The sequence below is a fragment of the Pyrgilauda ruficollis genome, unplaced genomic scaffold (assembly GCF_017590135.1).
Source record: "Pyrgilauda ruficollis isolate IOZ18807 unplaced genomic scaffold, ASM1759013v1 scaffold143, whole genome shotgun sequence".
Taxonomy (NCBI): Eukaryota; Metazoa; Chordata; class Aves; order Passeriformes; family Passeridae; genus Pyrgilauda; species Pyrgilauda ruficollis.
The window spans coordinates 483,640-501,145 of NW_024512877.1; the positions used below are offsets into that span (position 1 = coordinate 483,640).

Consider the following 17,506-nt stretch of genomic DNA (forward strand, 5'->3'; position numbering starts at 1 on the left):
CTGCAGCTTTATGGATCCGAGTTTCTGCCTTTGATCTGTTTCCTGCAACGTTAATTAATTTCAAGCCCTCCTTATTTTTCAACGTGGTATTTCTAATGGTTTCCTTGGGTTAGCTGTTTTGTTTCAAACAGTGTTTTCCCCAAAGCAGCCCCCCTGGCTGCTGGGCCAAGGTGTGATGGCAGAGGGGTCATCTGCACCCTGCCAGCTGGGGATCTGGCACAGCTCTGCCACAGGGCACACCCGGCTCTGGCCTGGCACAGAAACAAGGTACTGCTGCTCACCTCTCCAAACTGCACAGGGAATTAATTGCAGGAGGATTTTCCCTCTGTGGTCCTCTGTTCCTGGCTGGTGGCAGCACAGAGCTTTAAAGCCAAAGCGTTCCAGCTGTGGAGCTGGCATCCCGGTGTCACTTGTCACCACTCGTGTGCTGCTTTCCTCTTGATGCCCTCACTCTGTCTTCTTCTCACCATTTCCCCGACTTCCTGAGGAGTGTGGATAGCCTGGTAGCCTTACAAGCCAAAAACAATCCTGCCTGAAGCAGCAAACACTGCATTGCTGCAGGAAGTGCTGCACACACCCCAGCCCGTTTTAATGCCACTTCCCTTGTGTCACTTTTGTCATCCCCCAGAGAGTGCCGCCCCAGCTCCGTCTGTGGGTGCCCGTGCTCTCCCAGTGCTGTGCCCACACCAACCCCCAGCACGCTCCCCCAGCCTGGGCCAAAGCCAGCACCCCAGAGGGAGAGAGACCGGCCAAGGAACTGGCCACGGACAGACTGGGGAGCTCCTCCAAAGCAATGGGAATTCTCCTGGAATTTGCTGCTTTTTATCGCATTTTTTGAAACATTCACTTGAAGGATCCTTGTGACCAGCCTGGAAAAGCAGCAGGAGTGGCTGCATGTGGGTGCCATCAGGGAAATGTGTGTTGTCCCCTCACCAAAACACGAGCAGAGCCTTACCTGAGGGCTCCTTCCCGAGGTGGAAAAGCAGCAGGAATGGCTGGATGTGGGTGCCATAAGGGAAATGTGTGTTGTCCCCTCACCAAAACCTTACCTGAGGGCTCCTTCCCGAGGTGGAAAAGCAGCAGGAATGGCTGGATATGGGTGCCATCAGGGAAATGTGTGTTGTCCCCTCACCAGAGCCTTACCTGAGGGCTCCTTCCCGAGCTGCCCCAGCTGGGAATGCAGGACCTGCTCCCTGGCATCACCCTTCCCACCTCACAGCCCTCCTGTGACAGGCTCCACATCACCCGTGGCCTCCACACACCACTCTCTGCAGTTTTTTGTTTTGTTTGTTTTTTTTTTTTCCTCCAGTATTTTATTTCCGACAGGCATTTACAACGTTCCATTCATAGAACTAAAAACATAAAAATAGACCTTCTTTCAGCTTATAAAAGAAATATATAAGAACCTTTGACATAGACATGTCATGACGTTATGTACAAGAGCCACGGTACCTTCCCAGTACCAGCCTTCCAGTATTTGAGTGCTGGCTGCATGCTCTGGGAGCAGCCCAGGACAGCCAAACCCTCCAGCACGTGGGACACCGACAGGTGATGGTACAAAAACAACCATGTGATCATACAAAGGGGGTAGAAACTCCTCTAAAGCTCTTACGAAAAGAAACCAGGAGATAGCAAAAAAGTTACTAGAGAAAGCTTTCATAAGTCAAGTATAGTGCACCAGAAACCAGGGGAGGGAGGGAGGGAGGGGAGGGGAGGATGCCAGCTGGGACACACAGACAGTGATGGATGTTTTGGGGGGAGGGGATAATTTTTGTTATGTTTTAAAATATAGTCAGAGTGGATTTTATAAAATATAATCCTAAGGCTATTATAAAATTTCAGGTTCTCAAAGTACCCAGTGATGTGTCAAACATCAATAGATACCAACAAAACGAAACAAAATTTCATATAATCTTCCTTTTTTTTTTTTCTTCCTATAGGTGAGACTGCAATGGGGAAAGCTATATAAATCCTTTAAAAAAAAAAAAAAGTGCTATTTTGTGTTTCGTATCTGGAAGTCTACTTAAAAACCACGAGATTTTAGTCACATTTTACCCTGTTTTAGATGTTTAAATGAAAGATTTAAAATGTTAAAGAAGTTTACCTGTGTAGAACTTTTTCGTCCTCTATTGCAGTGGAAAAGCTTTTACAAAGGAATTAAAATACACTAGTTTCACCCACGGTAGGAGAGTGGGCAAGGTCAGTTTTTTGGCCATGAATTCCTTGTCCCCTAAGCCCAAACTCTGCCAGAGAGAGAGGGGCAAAGGGATCTGTGGCTCCAGCAAGGGCACACCACAGATCCCTTTGCTCCACTGCAATTCAGTCATGTCATTTTATTTATTATTCTTTTTATTACCTAACTAAACTCCAGTCTCAAACATATACAATAAACCTTTTCCTGAAGAAAGTTATACCTAAATAAGAGTTTCCAGTTCATATTTTAATATAAAACCACCGTTCCTAACCCTCTGCAAAAAGCTAGCCTCGTATCCTAGACGTGGAGCTACCCTAAATCTCTTACCCCTCTGTGCCCCTGCATCTCAGGTAAAATACAAAAAAATATTTCTTCAAGTGTTAAATTTGGATCTCTTTCAAGAGAGTTTGGCATCTTTACAAGAGTATGTAAAACTAGAGCTTCCAACATTGACATTAAATTAGACCAGCCACAGACCAAGAGGACTGAACACGACATAAATCCCAAACCTTTCCTCACACGTTCCTAAAATACATGGATATTCTCTTACATTTAGAGAGGGAAAGGGAGTCAGAACACTGCGACTGTACAGGTTAAAAAGGCAGTTTCCTCGTGAAGGAGACGAGCCTACGACCGCCGGCTTTCACGGCCACCAACCCCTCTGTCCTCGCGCTCCTGCCGGAGCCCATCGCCGCACAGAGGTTAAGACACCCAGAGTAATTTGTTTTCCAGTGATTACCTTCTCCCCGTGCTCAATTTCAGCCCCTGATTGTTTTAGAATAAATAAAATAGTGTGAAAGCCCTTGGTTAACGCAAGGCAGGACCTCAAGCTCGTTCGGTTCCCGGTTTTTGAGCGTTCGACATTTGCCTGAAGCGTGGCCGCACGGCTTGGGACCGGCTGAGCTGCCGCAACGGTGTGTGCAAGTGTGCAATCCGCGGGGTCACGGGGGGACCGAGGCCTTCGGGGACACCGCCGGGGCCGGGGCCGCCTCAGAGCTCGGTGTTGAGCTTCCCGCCGGGCACAAAGTCCTCCCGCCGCACCCAGATGACCTCCTCGCCGTGGGCCTCGCCGTTGATGGCGGGCAGGGCCGCCTGCTTCCTCAGCTGGGCCATCCTGGCGGCGTGCGCGTCGCCGGGCGGGCAGGGCCGCTCGGGCCGCCGGCCGCCCGCCAGGGACGCGGCCTGCAGCCGCTCCCGCAGCTCGCGCTGCGCCCCGCGCGCCGCCTCGCAGAAGTCGTCGTCGTCGCTCAGGATGTCGGTCTCCTTGATGTCCTCCTGCTCCTCGTACTGCGCCAGGTCGAACTGCTCCTCGACCCAGCGGTCAGTGTCCCCTCCCTGCGCGGGCTCTTTCTCGGGGCTGCTGCCGTGGACGGCCTCCGAGTCAATGGTAAACCTGTTTCGGGCCAGCCGCCGCCTCCTCCTCCCCAGAGACTTGCTCGGGGCTGACACTGCACACACAAAGATAAAACCCCACAGGTGTTTTACACACACACGGCACAACCCTGGGATAAAGCTAAGTCCTGTCTGGCACGCCGGGCACCGGGCGGGCAGGGCCCGGTCACTCCCATCTCCCTGCGGCCACGGCTCCTCGGCTCGAGGCCTCTGGCCACACGAGGAGTTCCTGCTGCTCAGATCCACCCTGCCACAGACCACAGGCTCTGGATCCACCATGTCATAGATCATGGCTCTGGATCCACCATGTCATAGATCACGGCTCTGGATCCACCGTGCCACAGATCACGGCTCTGGATCCACCATGTCATAGATCATGGCTCTGGATCCACCATGTCATAGATCATGGCTCTGGATCCACCGTGCCACAGATCACGGCTCTGGATCCACCGTGCCACAAATCATGGCTCTGGATCCACCATGTCATAGATCATGGCTCTGGATCCACCGTGCCACAGATCACGGCTCTGGATCCACCGTGCCACAGAGCACGGCCCTCAACTGCTCCTCCTGAGCAGCGGGCAGCCAGCCAGCACCAAGGACATCTGCTCAGCTCAGCTTCCCACTCGCAGCCCCTGCTGCCAGCACACCATAAAATCCAGCAGCTTCACACCTTGCAGGGGGACATTTGGGCTCAGAGCAGCTTTCCTACAGCTTTCCCAGGGGATACCTCAGTGCTGAAGATGCTGTATTATTTACAGGGAATTACGTTCCCTGTCCAGGCTCTGCTGCTCTCTTCCTCATTTCCTCCTTACTGGACAAGGACAAAACCAATCCCCCAACCCAGATGAGCTGTCAGAAGTTCCTTCCTCAGCATCTACTCAGCAACTGACCCAATTAGCAAATTCCCATTCTCTGTGCCAGAACATCTTCCCAAGCAGGGGCAAATCCTGCAGGCACCACGGTGCCTCAGGGGCACACACAGAGCTCTGAGGTTGGAGTTAGTTCCCCTGCACTGAGCAGCACCTCAGCACTGCAGGATGAGTTTATCCAGCTCTGCCCTGGGCTTGAGGTCACATTTCAACATCCCTGAGCCTCACAAGCTGCATTAATTACAATTGCTCAGCAGCTGCAAATTTTATCTGTAGGGAGAGGTCTGGACTCCAAGGTGGGATTTTAATCCCTGCAGAATTCATCACACAAATGCCCCACGGAGCCAAACTGAAGAGGTCTGGCATCTCCAGCAGCACCCTGACTGAGAAGCTGGGCTCAGCTGGTGCTGGTCTGGCCTGCCCTGGTCAGAGGAGGAGCAGAAAGCCTGGCTGTCTACAGTGCTGGATCTACTGAGCAGAACAAGAACAAACAACAGACCAGAACAAAACACGCAGCGCTGCCGTGTACTCTGGGGTTGGAAGCAAAGTTTCTTCCCTCCAGCATCTAGAGTTCTGAAAATGAAAACCTGCTTTTCCCTGAAGTCAACTGCAAAGGAAAATCCATGGTTTAGGACAGGCCATTACAAAAATAGGAGTACCAAGTGCATGCTTCTCCAAATGTGGGAAGGAGGAGCACGTGCCCTTTAGCAGTTGAGCTGGAAAGGCTCAGGTGGAGGACACCCACGGCTGCCCCTTCAAACAAGCTCAGGGGAGCTGTTTTTCCTCGTGCATTTTAGTTCCAAAGTGCTCGGGTTATCTCAAAATTCTGTACATGCTTTTGAGGATCACACAGCTTCTGCTCTGTTCAGCTGAGCCCCACTTCAGAGCCAGAGTGCACAGCCAATCGGTACTGCCAGGAATCCCATCTCCCTTCCAGGCCACAAGCACTGCTCTGAAGCTGAGCCTCGAGTGCAAAGCAAGGTAAATAGAGGCAATTTAAGGCTCTCAAGGAAGTGAAGCATGGAAAACCAGCAGTTTTTACACACACAGGAGAGAATGCTAATCCTAACATACAAGTGACAGACACCACGGTGTGTCCTACAGCGCTGCTGGGGTTACTGGGATCTTGAAAGTCTGTAGCCCTACAGTACCTGCCCTGTTCATGGCTGGCCTTGCACCTTTTAGAGCACACAATCTTTTTCCACCAAAAGGAACATATTGCTGGGAGGAGGGCAAACTTTCGGTTTTAAGGAGCTGTCTTCTGTGTTTGTCCCGCAGGATGGAGTGCACTGCCTTCAGAAAGTCCTTCCTGTGCTCTGGAGAGCTGAAAAAGAGGTGGAAATACAAAAGGCAGAGTTACCCCTTGGGAACTGCTAAAAGCTGGCTGTACATGAGGCAAATAATGGCCAATTCTGTTATTTAAGACACTGCAAATTGACTGGCAGGTGCTTCCCCGAAGAACACTCCCCTGAACTCAGTATTTTCAAAGCAAAGCTAAATCCATGGTCACTGCAGTGGGCATCCAAGGAAACCAACAGCCAGGTCATTAATAAAACACTCAGCCTTTCAGCCCTCTCGAGGTTTCCTTTCCCTGCAGTGCCACCCACACGTGGCAGTGTGCAGCACACATCCAGTGACCTGTGGTGCTCAGTCCATCTGTCCCTGCAAACACACCCCACAGCTGCACAGCTCCTGCAGCTCTTCCTAGAAGCAGGAATTGGCTTGGCACCAGCTCTGTTGGATACTCATGAACTTGTGTTCCAAGTTCTTCCTTGAACCCTAAAAACACCACCACCACAACAATGGATGTTCATTTGGGTGCAGAGGCTGGGACCTGGTGCCATGAAAGGACCCAGATGAACACAACACCTGCCATAAAGATCTAAATGCTGCAGTTTAACTGGAAAATAGCAATAAAGCTTTTCCCATAAAGGTGCAAAGCTGATCAAGTTATTTTCAGAGGCTGTACAAAATTCTACCTTCCAGAAGTTAGGTTTGAACACCCTCTCCCCACTCTCCCTAACTGGCTGTTCCCAGATTGCCTCGAAGGACACACACAGGCAAGCAGGGGTGCAGAGATGCAGCTGTGAAGGAAAAAACAGAAAACAGGGAATCCCACTTACCTACAGCAGAGATGAAATGTCCTTTCTGGCCTGCCCTCAGACTCAGATTTGACGTGGACAATCTCACACACAGAATTGGTCTCCGCATCTAGAGGGAAACCAAGCAGAACTTGATGTCTGCCTTCACAGGTAACTGCAGAGCATTTACTGCAGCTGCATTTAGTGCCCAGTGAGGTGCCCAGGGCACGCTGCAGGCCTGGCAGACTGCGGCGGGGGGACATTACCTGCGCTGGCCAGCGCCCGCACCTGCAGCGCTTCCAGAGGGATCATGTGGCGGAACCGGAACGGATCCCAGTCTTCATAAATGGAGGCTCGGTGGGATCCTCCCTGCAAGGATTCAAACACCGTCAGGAAAGGAGACGCCCTGGGGCAGGCAGACAGTGCTGTGCTCTGTGCTGAGGGCTCCCAGCTACAGACCTGCTGCAATCCTGCTTTTCCCACCCCACACCTCCCTCGGGGGCCTCTCTGTGGGGACCTTGCTGGAATCTGGACTAAAGCAGCCCTAAGGCACATCAGCTCCCAGCAAGGCTCTCCAGAGTCATCCAGCCCAGCCCTGGGTGCACACAAACTCGGGAATACATCAGAGTTCTGCTTTTCTCCCAGCCCTGGGTGCACACACACACACTCGGGAATACATCAGAGTTCTGCTTTTCTCCCAGCCCTGCTTTCACACACACTCAGGAATACATCAGAGTTCTGCTTTTCTCTCTGAAGTCACCCCGTGCCAGCTGCCCTTCCCCACGCTGGCACCTCCAACCCCTCTCTGCTTTATGCCACGAGCAGGGATCACCAGTTTCCCTGTATCACTACAGACTGTGCCCCCGTGGTAGCACTGCCAAGCCCAGCTTTAACTTGGAATCCCAAACTCCAGTGGGATCCCTGAGCCACTCCTGATGTAGCTGAGAGCAGCCAGCACTTGCTTGGTGGCACACAACAGCCAGGGCACTGTGTGAGGTGACAGACATTAATTAGCTTGCAGACACTCACACTGACCAAAGAATCTAAGCCAAGAGACACAGTGACATCTTCATCCAGGGCAATCCCACAGCAGGGAATGGATGTGACAAGCGTGGCAACAAAGAGTAAAGCAATGCTTGCTGTGCCCACCCAGCTCCTCAGACACCAGGGACCACACATGCCAGAGCACATTCCAGCTCCATGGCTTTGTGGGAAGCAGAACTCCACCACAGCCCCAGAAATGCCCACGGTGTCACCCAAACAGTCCCTGCACACTTACCAGTTTCTTCTTCTGTTTGGAACCATCCTTGTACACGAGGACCACGGCAGTTTTGAACACTGGAGGAGAAAGTTAGAGACAAAAGCTATGGAGTCACAGAATCCCAGAATTCCAAGACAGCTGGGGTTGGAAGGGACCTCTGGAGATCACCCAGTCCAACCCCCCCATCAAGGCAGGGTCCCTGGAGCAGGTGACACAGGAATTTGGGGTTTTTGGGATGTCCCCAGAGATGGAGACTCCAGGCCCTCCCTGGGCAGCTGTTCCAGGGCTCTGCCCCCTCCATGGACAGAAGTTCTTCCTCAGGCTGAGGTGGAACTCGTTGTGTTTCAGTTCATGGCCACATCCTCATCCTGGCACTGGCACCACTGAGCAGAGTGTGGCACCATCCTGTGACAGCCCTGGGGGTATTTGTGTGCATTGATGGGATATTTGTATGGATTGATTGGTGGGATATGTGTGTGGGTTGATCCCCTCCCAGCCTTTCCCTGCCAAGAGGGACCAGGCCCAGCTCCCACAGCCTGTCCTCAAGAGCATCCATAAGGCTTGGGATGGGTCTCCTCTATTCCCAAGCACACAAACCATTCACCTGAGCCAGGACAACTACCAGAGAGCAGAGCTGAGCCCTGCAGCAAAGAGACAAGCCCACATTTAAATTCCAGCCAGCCCTGGGAAGGCGATGCTCGGATACTTTCCACATCTGCCAAGGCACAGCTGCCAGTCTCCAAGGCATGTGAAATGAAAGTCCTGGGATACAAACCGAAGGCTGCCAGCTCAGGTTCCTTCTTCCACTTGCCCAGGGAAGCAGGAGGGTTCAGCCATATCACTGTGTTATGCAAGAGCAAGTCCCCCATGGAAAGGTCGGCCACCTGCCAACACCAACACATGCACAAAGACAAGGGCTGTGATCAGCTCAAGGAATCTGACGGCAGTTTGCAGCTCAAGGAAACTTGTATGAAATCCAGTCCTGAACAAAATTCCCCCCAGCAAACTTTGGGAGTATTTCATCAGCTGACTGCAGACAGATGCATGCCAACCCTTAATTAATGAGCATACATTAGGGTAAGTCAAACTCTGGAACTCAAGGTCAAAACCAGACTTTTTTGTTGCCTTTCGTTCCCCTTTGTCCATTTTTCTCCCTATCAGTTTGTTTGTGTTTTGCTGGAATATTTAAGCACATATTCAGTTTGGGGTGAAGTTTAGAGACTGCATCAGGTGCAGTGGCCAAAGCAGCCCCTCCCCACAGCTGCTGTGGCTCTTGACCTTGCCCCAGGGCTCCTCTTTGGACACCACATTGCTGGGAACACAATAAGAAAGGAGTTGCCAGCTGCTGGGAGGTGCAGCAACCAGACCTTTGTCCTTATGGTGCCCAGAGTGACAAACTGAGGGCATCCCAGTTCAGGGGATGTTATCCCATCCTTCCACCCTCCACTCAGTGAAGTCTGAATTCACTTCAGTTCAGGTCTTCAGCTGAGCTGGGATTTATCTGTTTGCATCAGGATTTACTTCAGTGGCACAGCAGGAAAGGCAAATATTGGATCCAGTTTAACAGGCACCACAATAACCCATTCCCCTCTAAATCTGATTGTTACCTCTTTTTTCTCCCCTGTTTGCTCCGCTATGAGTTGGTCAAACACTGCCCCATATTCTTCATGGATTTTCTGCATTTCATTAATGTGGCTGGCAACTTTGTTCATGGTTTTGATGGCCACTGGAAGAGAAACAGGGGATGAGCAAAAGGGAGTTTTCACCCTCTGAGAGGAAGGGATGGGGGCAGGCTCAAGAACAAGGTGAGCCAGAGGAAAGCGGGGTTAAGTCCTTACCATCAAGGTGATAATGCTCTTCACTGTCCACGTCAGTGAGAGCAAAGAGCTCCTTGAGCAGGAGGGGGTATTTGAGTATCCTCTGGATGGGTTTGATGAGGTAAGACTCCAGGGTGGAGGAGTGCTGCCGGCGTGGGTTCTGGGCGTCCAGGAACGCCTTGAAAGCAGTGTCTGTCTTGGCTGCCAGATTCAAAGGAAGCCATTGAGCAATGACAAACCATTACTGCTGCCCTCAGAAAGCAACTTTTCCAGGTTTAAATTGGTTTATCCGGAGACATTGTGTGAGGAAGTGCAGATTTATTGGGCCTGCAGAATTTGATTTACGCCCTCCAGGATTTGAGTCACTGCCACTCTCCCCGGATGTGCTATTTAGGATTTCACAGCAGGCATCCACCTCCAGCACGGGCAATTTTAATTGCACTATCCATCATAGAATCTCCTGAGTGGGAAGGGCCCCGCAAGGATTATCCAGTGCAACCCCTGGCCCTGCACAGACACCCCAACAATCCCACCCTGGGCATCCCTGGGAGCTCCTGGAGCTCTGTGGGGCTGTGCCCATTCCCTGGGGAGCCTGGGCAGTGCCAGCACCTCTGGGGAAGAACCTTTCCCTAAAATCCAACCTAAACCTGCCCTGGCACAGCTCCAGCCCTTCCCTGGGTCCTGTCCCTGGTCACGGGGAGCAGAGCCCGGAGCTGCCTCTCAGGAGGAGCAGGAGGTACTTCTGGCCTGGCAGCTATTTTAGAGCAGCACAAACTGTTTTAATCATCTCTTCCCTTTAAGCAAAGTCTCACTTTGGACATTCGTGAGAAGTCACTGCTTCTAAGCCATGGTGCACCCACAATATTGGCAAGTCTGGTTCTTGTTACCTCATTAAACCTCAAACTGCAGCACTGAGTCACAACAACCGCGGGAGCTGGTGAGAGGCAGGAGCAGAAATTGAGGCTAATGCACCAGATTTTGGGAGCACAGGCAGACTGGACACCTGACTGCCATCATCTTTTCTACTTGACTGCTATGAATTTACAAAATTGCCATTTTCTCTGTTGCTCCCTCCACTGGAGCACAAGGATGGAAGGAAGGAGGAGGTGGTATTTATAGACATACAAATTATTCAGTGCAGGAGCAATTCCACACAATTGCTTTTATTGGAGTCATGTCCCCTGCTGGGGTTGGGGTTTTTTTGCAGGCAGTCACCTGATTTACATAAAGTAACTTGAGTTTCAAATGCAAAAGCCACCTGCACCTCAGCTGAGGACACCCAAGTGACACCTGAAATACACTCCCAGGTTGTCGAAGAGATTTACCTCTGGAACAGAATTTTAAGTTCTGTTTATGCCATAATTCAAGCACAACACTTTCTCATTTATAAATACAATGGAAAAGAAAAGCAAAATAACCAGATCTACCTGGTTTACAGCTTTAACATTAGGGTCCAATAAAATAATGCCAAAAGAAAGCATGGATGTGACTAGCAGCAAATAATTTATTTATGTATTCCACAGAGCTGCCAAGTATTCTTTGCAGCACAGGGAATAAAAGTTTACAAGCAGAAATGAAAAAAGGAAAAGTACACAGAAAAAAAACAACCCCAAACCAACCAAGAAAGAAAAAACCTCAACATTTTTGACTGTCAGACATGCAGATGTTGTTTGAAAAACCAAAGTTCCTCCCTCAATGGCATTGCTGCTACAATTAGAACCATTTGTTTAAGGTCTTGGCCAAAAAGGAATGGCAGGAAGCCCTGGTAGCTCCCTGAGATTTACACTTCCACAGGGGAAAACATCCCTGTGAGGCAAGCTGGCCCAGCAGCCAGACCACAGGGCTTTCATCTCCAACCCAGCAAGCCAAGCTCTGCTAGGAATTCTGCCATGGAAACTTCTCAGGCAGATTGGAGTGAAGGCAAGAGGAAGGAGAGAGGGCTGAAATATTTTGCCAGCTTCCATTCTCCCAGGCTGATCCACTCACTGGCTGCCAGTGTTCCACCACACCAGCGAGGATTCCTGGCACAACCTCCAGGAGGATGCAGAGGTCACTACAGAGCCAGCACTCCTGGTTCCAGAGCACACAGTGACCCCTCAGCACACAGCCAGAGCCACGATGTGATTCCCGCTCAGGAAACCTTCCCAGTGACTGGAAACAAACCCAACGCAGCAAGGGAGAGCAAGCAAAGGGTGGGGAGAGAAAAACTGCAAGCAGGGTGAGCCAGCTCTTGAAATGAGCTGCTCAGGTGTCACCATGGGGTGCTCCCACAGCACAGAGCCCTCCAGGAGCCTCTCCAGACTGAACTCCCTGCTCCAAAGGCTGCTGGAGAGCAGCCAGGCACGGGTGTGCCCCCAGTCCTGCCCTCAGAGCTTTGGGGTGCAGTGACCAAAACCAGCATGTGGCTGTGACAACTTGTTGGATTAAGCCCTTTTCTGACCCAGAGACAGGGCAGCTGAGAGGCCTTTTAAAATCTTTGATTCCATGTTCAGTCTCACGTGAAGGTGAGACAATACACATGTTATAATTCAGGCCATCACAATCCGAAACCACCTATTTCCTAATTACAATACACGTGTTTCTTGTCCTATCAGCTTTTGTCACACCACACTGTAAATACTTTAAAGCCAATTATCTAAAATTACTCCTCGTGAGTCCTACTACAATGCATCTTTCATAGTTCTTTTTCTCTGAAATATCCAGTCTTATTTACAAACTCATCCTTTAAAGCTCATTTCTAGCTCCATTTCTCTCTCAACAAAGTCTGTCCCATTCCATGGCATTTCTAAGTCAGCATTTCTTATCTCAAAGTTTACAGACACATGTATACTATGTGAGCCTTCTCTCAGGTTTGAGAATTCTCTACAAACCCACTTCCCACAGCAACTCTGAAAGGGGCTCTTACCTTTCACCAGGACTTTGGGGACTTTTGTGTGGCTGGCACAGAAGGCACTGTACAGCTTGAACCTGTCAGCATAGTACAGGAAGGATCCACCCAGGGAGAACAACACTTTCTGGGATTAAAAGAAAAAAAATAAATTAGTAAAAAGGCATTTAGTTACTTTGCCTTCAGCCAGGTCATCTGAAGCTTCCATGCAGCTTTTGGAGGACAGGAGAATGCAGTTGTAGTGTGCTTGCACACCAAGACATCACTGCTGGAGTGAGCCCAGGGGAGGCACCAGGATGATCAGAGGGATGGAGCAGCTCTGCTGGGAGGAAAGGCTGAGAGAATTGGGATTGTTCAGCCTGCAAAAGAGAAGCTTTGGGGTGACCTCACTGTGGCCTTCCAGTGCCTGAAGTGAGCCAGCAAGGAAGATGGAGAGAGACTCTGTACAAGGGGCTGGAGTGACAGGGCAAGGAGGAATGGTTTCAAACTAAAAGAACAGTAGGTTTAGGAAGGAATTCTGCCTTGTAAGGGTGGGGATGCCCTGGCACAGGGTGCCCAGAGCAGCTGGGGCTGCCCCTGGATCCCTGGCAGTGCCCAAGGCCAGGTTGGACAGGGTTTGGAGCAGCCTGGGGCAGTGGAAGGGGTGGAAGGAACCAGGGGATCTTGCAGGTTCCTGCCACCCAAACCATTCTGTGACTCCACGATTCACCCACCAGGAAACAGGCCCAGCCCTGGTGTGTGGATCCAGCCTCTGTAATCAGCACCATCAGCCAAGCCCCAGCCTGGAGGCAGCACTGACTGCACCTAAAACCTCAGCAATGGCCAGAGGCCACAGGAGGACTGGATATGTCTGACCCTGCAGTGGACCAGGGCACTGAGGAGCTGCAGGCAACACTCATCCCTCACAAACACACCCAGGGGTTCACCTGGAAATGAGGTGGTGTTCAGGGTCAACCACAATCCCAAAACATCCTGGGAATCAGACAGCCCCTGCTGAGGGCTGGGAGCACACGTGGGCAGCTGGGGACAGTGAGGGGGAGAGGGGAAGCCAACTGCAGAACTGAAAGCACAGAAGCCCACACTTGATTCACACCCAGCTGCTTTCAGACAGGGCCCAGGGCAGAACTGAAAGCGAGCTCGGTGCAGGTTTGTGGGAAGAGCTGGGAGCAGCAGCACTCAGGAGATGGAGTTTTCTCTGGAAGGACCTTCACTGGCACTCCTCTCTTACAGCTCAGAGCATGCAGGGGCCAGAGCTAATAATAATATTATTACTACTCATCCTGTCCTTTACCAAGGTGAGTGGTGCTCAGAGCCAGAATTCCCCAAAGGAAAAACATTCCATCATCTCCTTGCCGTGCCTCCACCACAAGTACCACTGCGTTAGACACAAAATGAAATCTGGCTCCACATCTCCCTGCGTTTTAAATGAAGTTCACAGAGCTGCAGTTGCCATTTCTACCTGTGGAGATGCACACCTGCTGAAAGGCAGAAGTGTTTTCCACCATGCACTGAAAGAGGAAATACAAAATTCCATGTATTGCTCTTCTCTGTAGCCCCAGAAGGCTTCTGAACATGAGACTTGTCAGGACAAGGATTTTATGTAACTTTCCATTTCTAGCGTTTCCTGACAGCTGAAGGCAAGAAATCTGGCAGAAGGGCAAGAATAGAACCAAAAAGCACATGGTTTCTAGTGCTCTATATGGCTAAATGTAGCATAAACTACAATTGCAGCAGGATGATTTTTCAGCAGCACCAGCATCAGTTGAAAATTAATCTTAAATAGAAGAAGATGCAGGTTTTTACATGAACTGTGGCAATAGCCAGGAAAATATGATGCAGAGTGTTAAAGGTTTCCTCAAAATCTAAACAATGAGATAATGCAAATAATGTGGTTTTAATATATAGCAGTGAACAATTATTACCTTAAATTGCTCAACTTTTTCAAGCTTTTCCAGGTCTGGAACCAGCCTTACTCCATCCTCCAGAGTTTTCAGGAACTCTACCTGGAATGCTACCATTTCAGTCAGGTTCCCAAAGAGAACATCCAGCTAATAAAAGGAGAAAAAAAGCAGAATGCTGAAAATATCACTTTGAGGCTAAACTGTGTTTTCTAGAACTGCAGCAATTCTCAGTGCAATTGTAAAACAATGTGATGTCAGGAAAAACAAGCTGCAGCCATTACTGAGCAGCACCTTGATGCTCCACTCAATCCATTATTGAAAGAAATGGAATTCAGTGAAATTGATTTCAGACAAACAAGGGTCAACATACCTCATCTGGTGTGAGGAAGGTTTCTTTCTGTAGAGGCTTCAGGTATCTCTCCATCAGACAATTTAAATCCTAAAAATTCAGAGAAAGATTCCCACGTTGGTCCCTCAGACTGCCTCTGGATATTTACTGAGGTGGCAAATGATGCTCACCTGACCTGAGGACTTTCCCTTTTTACACACAACACGAAACAGCTGGATTTCACACAATGTAAGACAGGAAAAGGCAACATTCACACACTTCTGGCTACAAAAGCAGACCTCAGCAAGCAGTGACCGCACACCAGCTAAGCCTGAGAGCCGAGCCCTTGGAAATGCCTTATCTCCGTGGTTTGAGTTACATTTTAGGAGCAATATACTTTATATACAAAATACATTTCTATCATAGAACTGGATGCAAGTTCCCCAAGAGCTGCAGATGTGAAGCCCAGCCGGAGAGCAGGAGAGCTGAGGCTGAAGCCCTCACCTTGACGTAGGTGCGCTCGGTCTCCAGGAGCTCACAGATGACCTTCCTCAGCTTGTCTGCGTCCGTGAGCTGCCTCATGGTGCTCAGCTGGGGCCCTGCACAGTCCTGGGGGGGAGCACTGCAGTCAGAGGGGTTCATTTCATGCAGGCTGCGACAGAAAGCTGCGACCTGCTCTGTGCTCTTTGGAGAGAAGGGAGAGGAAAGAGCAGTGGTAATATTGGAAGTAAAAGCCAGAGGAACAAAGGGGCTGAGGAGGGTTTGCAGCTCAGCAGTTGACTCAACAGGCACCACAAGTGTCTACTGTGTCTCTCTATGACTGAGGATAAAGAAAAAAAAAGGAGTTGCAGAACTCCTTTAATTAACTGAAGTGCTGTTCAACTCCATTCCTGGACTCAGACACATGTGAATTTTAATTAAAACAGGCTCACTCAGCACTTAAGATTGACAAACTCACAGAGAGGCCCAAGAATTGGGAACCAAAAATGCCTGTGCAAACAAAACTCACACCCCAGCCCCGGGCAGTTCCCCAGCCGGGGCTGCAGCAGTGCTGGGAACAGTTCTGCTCAGAAACCACTCAGGCTGGGCTGTGGGGAAGCACAGCCTCCCAGCTAAAGCCTCTCCAGGCTCCAGGCAGAAGCTCTCTGGGCAAGCAGCTGTGTCCCTAGGCTGTGTCTGGAAACGTGCCTGGCAGGGTGAACTTCTTCCCCTCAGTGCCATTTCCCAGAGCTGCTCCACCTCCCTGCTTCCTTTAATATTTAATCAGCTGCCTATATAAAAAGCCAGTTATCCTCACTTCACCCCCTCGTGTTAGATCATTTCCTCCCATCTTTCATTTCACTGAAGAGTTTGGAGCAGGAATAGTCTGTGGTGTCAGTGACATCCCCAGGCTTCCAGGATTGCCAAGGCAGCCGTGGGTTGGCCCCATCCCTCCCGGAGACCTGGAGGGAAAGAGCTGCTCCAGGGACCACAGCTGATCATCCTGCCACAGGACCTCCAGCCAGGCTCAGTGATTCCCCAGCTCTGCCTCCACAGCCCCCCAGTTCAGGAATTTCCCCATGGAAAGGGTGGTAGGGGCTCCCAGGCAGGTTTGGAGTGCCCATCCCTGGAGGTGCCCAAGGAATTCCTGGGTGTGGCACTCAGAGCTCTGGGCTGGGTGACAAGGTGGGAATTTGGCACAGTTTGGACTCCATGGTCTCAGAGGTGTTCTCCAACATGGCTAATTCTGTAATTCTGTGGAACAACTGACCCAAAATCAGCCTGTTCTATCAGAAATGCAAAGAGAGCAGAGGAGAAAAAAAACTAACAAAAATATTTTAAAAAGAGAAAGAGAGAGAGAGAAAAAAAATAAAAGCGCATATCTTCACCTTCAGTTTGGAGACAAAGCTCTGCCCCTGGGACATCACTTCACCCCCACCCACTGGTAGTTGTGATCTCCATGTTTTTTAAGCCATGCAGTCTGCTCACACAGAGCTATTTCCTCTCCATGCACCTACAATCCATGTCAGGACAAGGAAGATTTCCACCCCCTTCCCTTAGAGGTCTCTTGGGGCTGCAAATGCTCCCCTGAGCTGCCACTGCACACGAGCAAAGATGCTCATTACACAAAGGATCATTTTCTTCAGGACACTCGGGTAAGCCAGGAACTCATTGTAACTGGCTGTCTATACAAAAATGCCTTTTGGACACGCTTCATCCCAGGGAAAACATTCACCTTCAGTGTCTGAGGTTTAACTCAGATGTGGAAGAAAGGAAAGACATGGCAAGTTGAAGGCAGGAGGAAGCAGTGAGTTGGACCAGTCCACCTCCAGCTCACTCTGCTCCTGGCATGTGTCACTGAGATTTGAGATTTATTAATCTTAATTAGTCAGTAATTTCTGTTGTTTCTCAGCAAGGTTCCACCTATACTTAAGGTGCTTCTAAGTATAAAGCCCACCCAAACTTTTGGATTAGATCTGCATCAGATTTCAGCAGGTGTGACCTTGAGCCCAACAGCCCCAAACCCAGCAAGGGCAGTGGGTGAAAGCCTGGCTGCAGCCCAGGTTAAAACACCTTCCCAAGCCCCCTGCTCTGCTGGAAGGCACAGAGAGCTGACAGCTCAGATGCGACCATCTGAGCCTGCAGAGACCCAGCACAGGCAGGCTTTTGCTCAGCAATGTTTGGCTTTGCTAGCACTCCTTGAGGCACACGTGTCCAGTGGTGTTTTACTTTAATATCCAAATGTACAAATAAATCCAGTTCTAATGAATAGAGCACAATCTGGAATCAAACA

General features: G+C 50.3%; 1 protein-coding gene across 1 annotated transcript in view; it reads right to left on the bottom strand.

The window, feature by feature from the left end:
• Window positions 1–1,290: 1,290 nt before the first annotated feature.
• TIAM1 (TIAM Rac1 associated GEF 1) overlaps window positions 1,291–17,506 on the bottom strand; it is a 98,676-nt gene continuing 82,460 nt past the window's right edge. The window contains exons 15-26 of the mRNA XM_041460423.1: window positions 15,238–15,417; window positions 14,776–14,844; window positions 14,427–14,552; window positions 12,523–12,631; window positions 9,639–9,818; window positions 9,408–9,526; window positions 8,576–8,684; window positions 7,819–7,877; window positions 6,806–6,908; window positions 6,582–6,669; window positions 5,610–5,782; window positions 1,291–3,642 (exon numbers count right to left, since the gene is read on the bottom strand). Of these exons, the coding sequence (XP_041316357.1) occupies window positions 3,185–3,642; window positions 5,610–5,782; window positions 6,582–6,669; window positions 6,806–6,908; window positions 7,819–7,877; window positions 8,576–8,684; window positions 9,408–9,526; window positions 9,639–9,818; window positions 12,523–12,631; window positions 14,427–14,552; window positions 14,776–14,844; window positions 15,238–15,417 (1,773 nt within the window). The 3' untranslated portion in view covers window positions 1,291–3,184. The remainder of the gene's footprint in view (window positions 3,643–5,609; window positions 5,783–6,581; window positions 6,670–6,805; window positions 6,909–7,818; window positions 7,878–8,575; window positions 8,685–9,407; window positions 9,527–9,638; window positions 9,819–12,522; window positions 12,632–14,426; window positions 14,553–14,775; window positions 14,845–15,237; window positions 15,418–17,506) is intronic.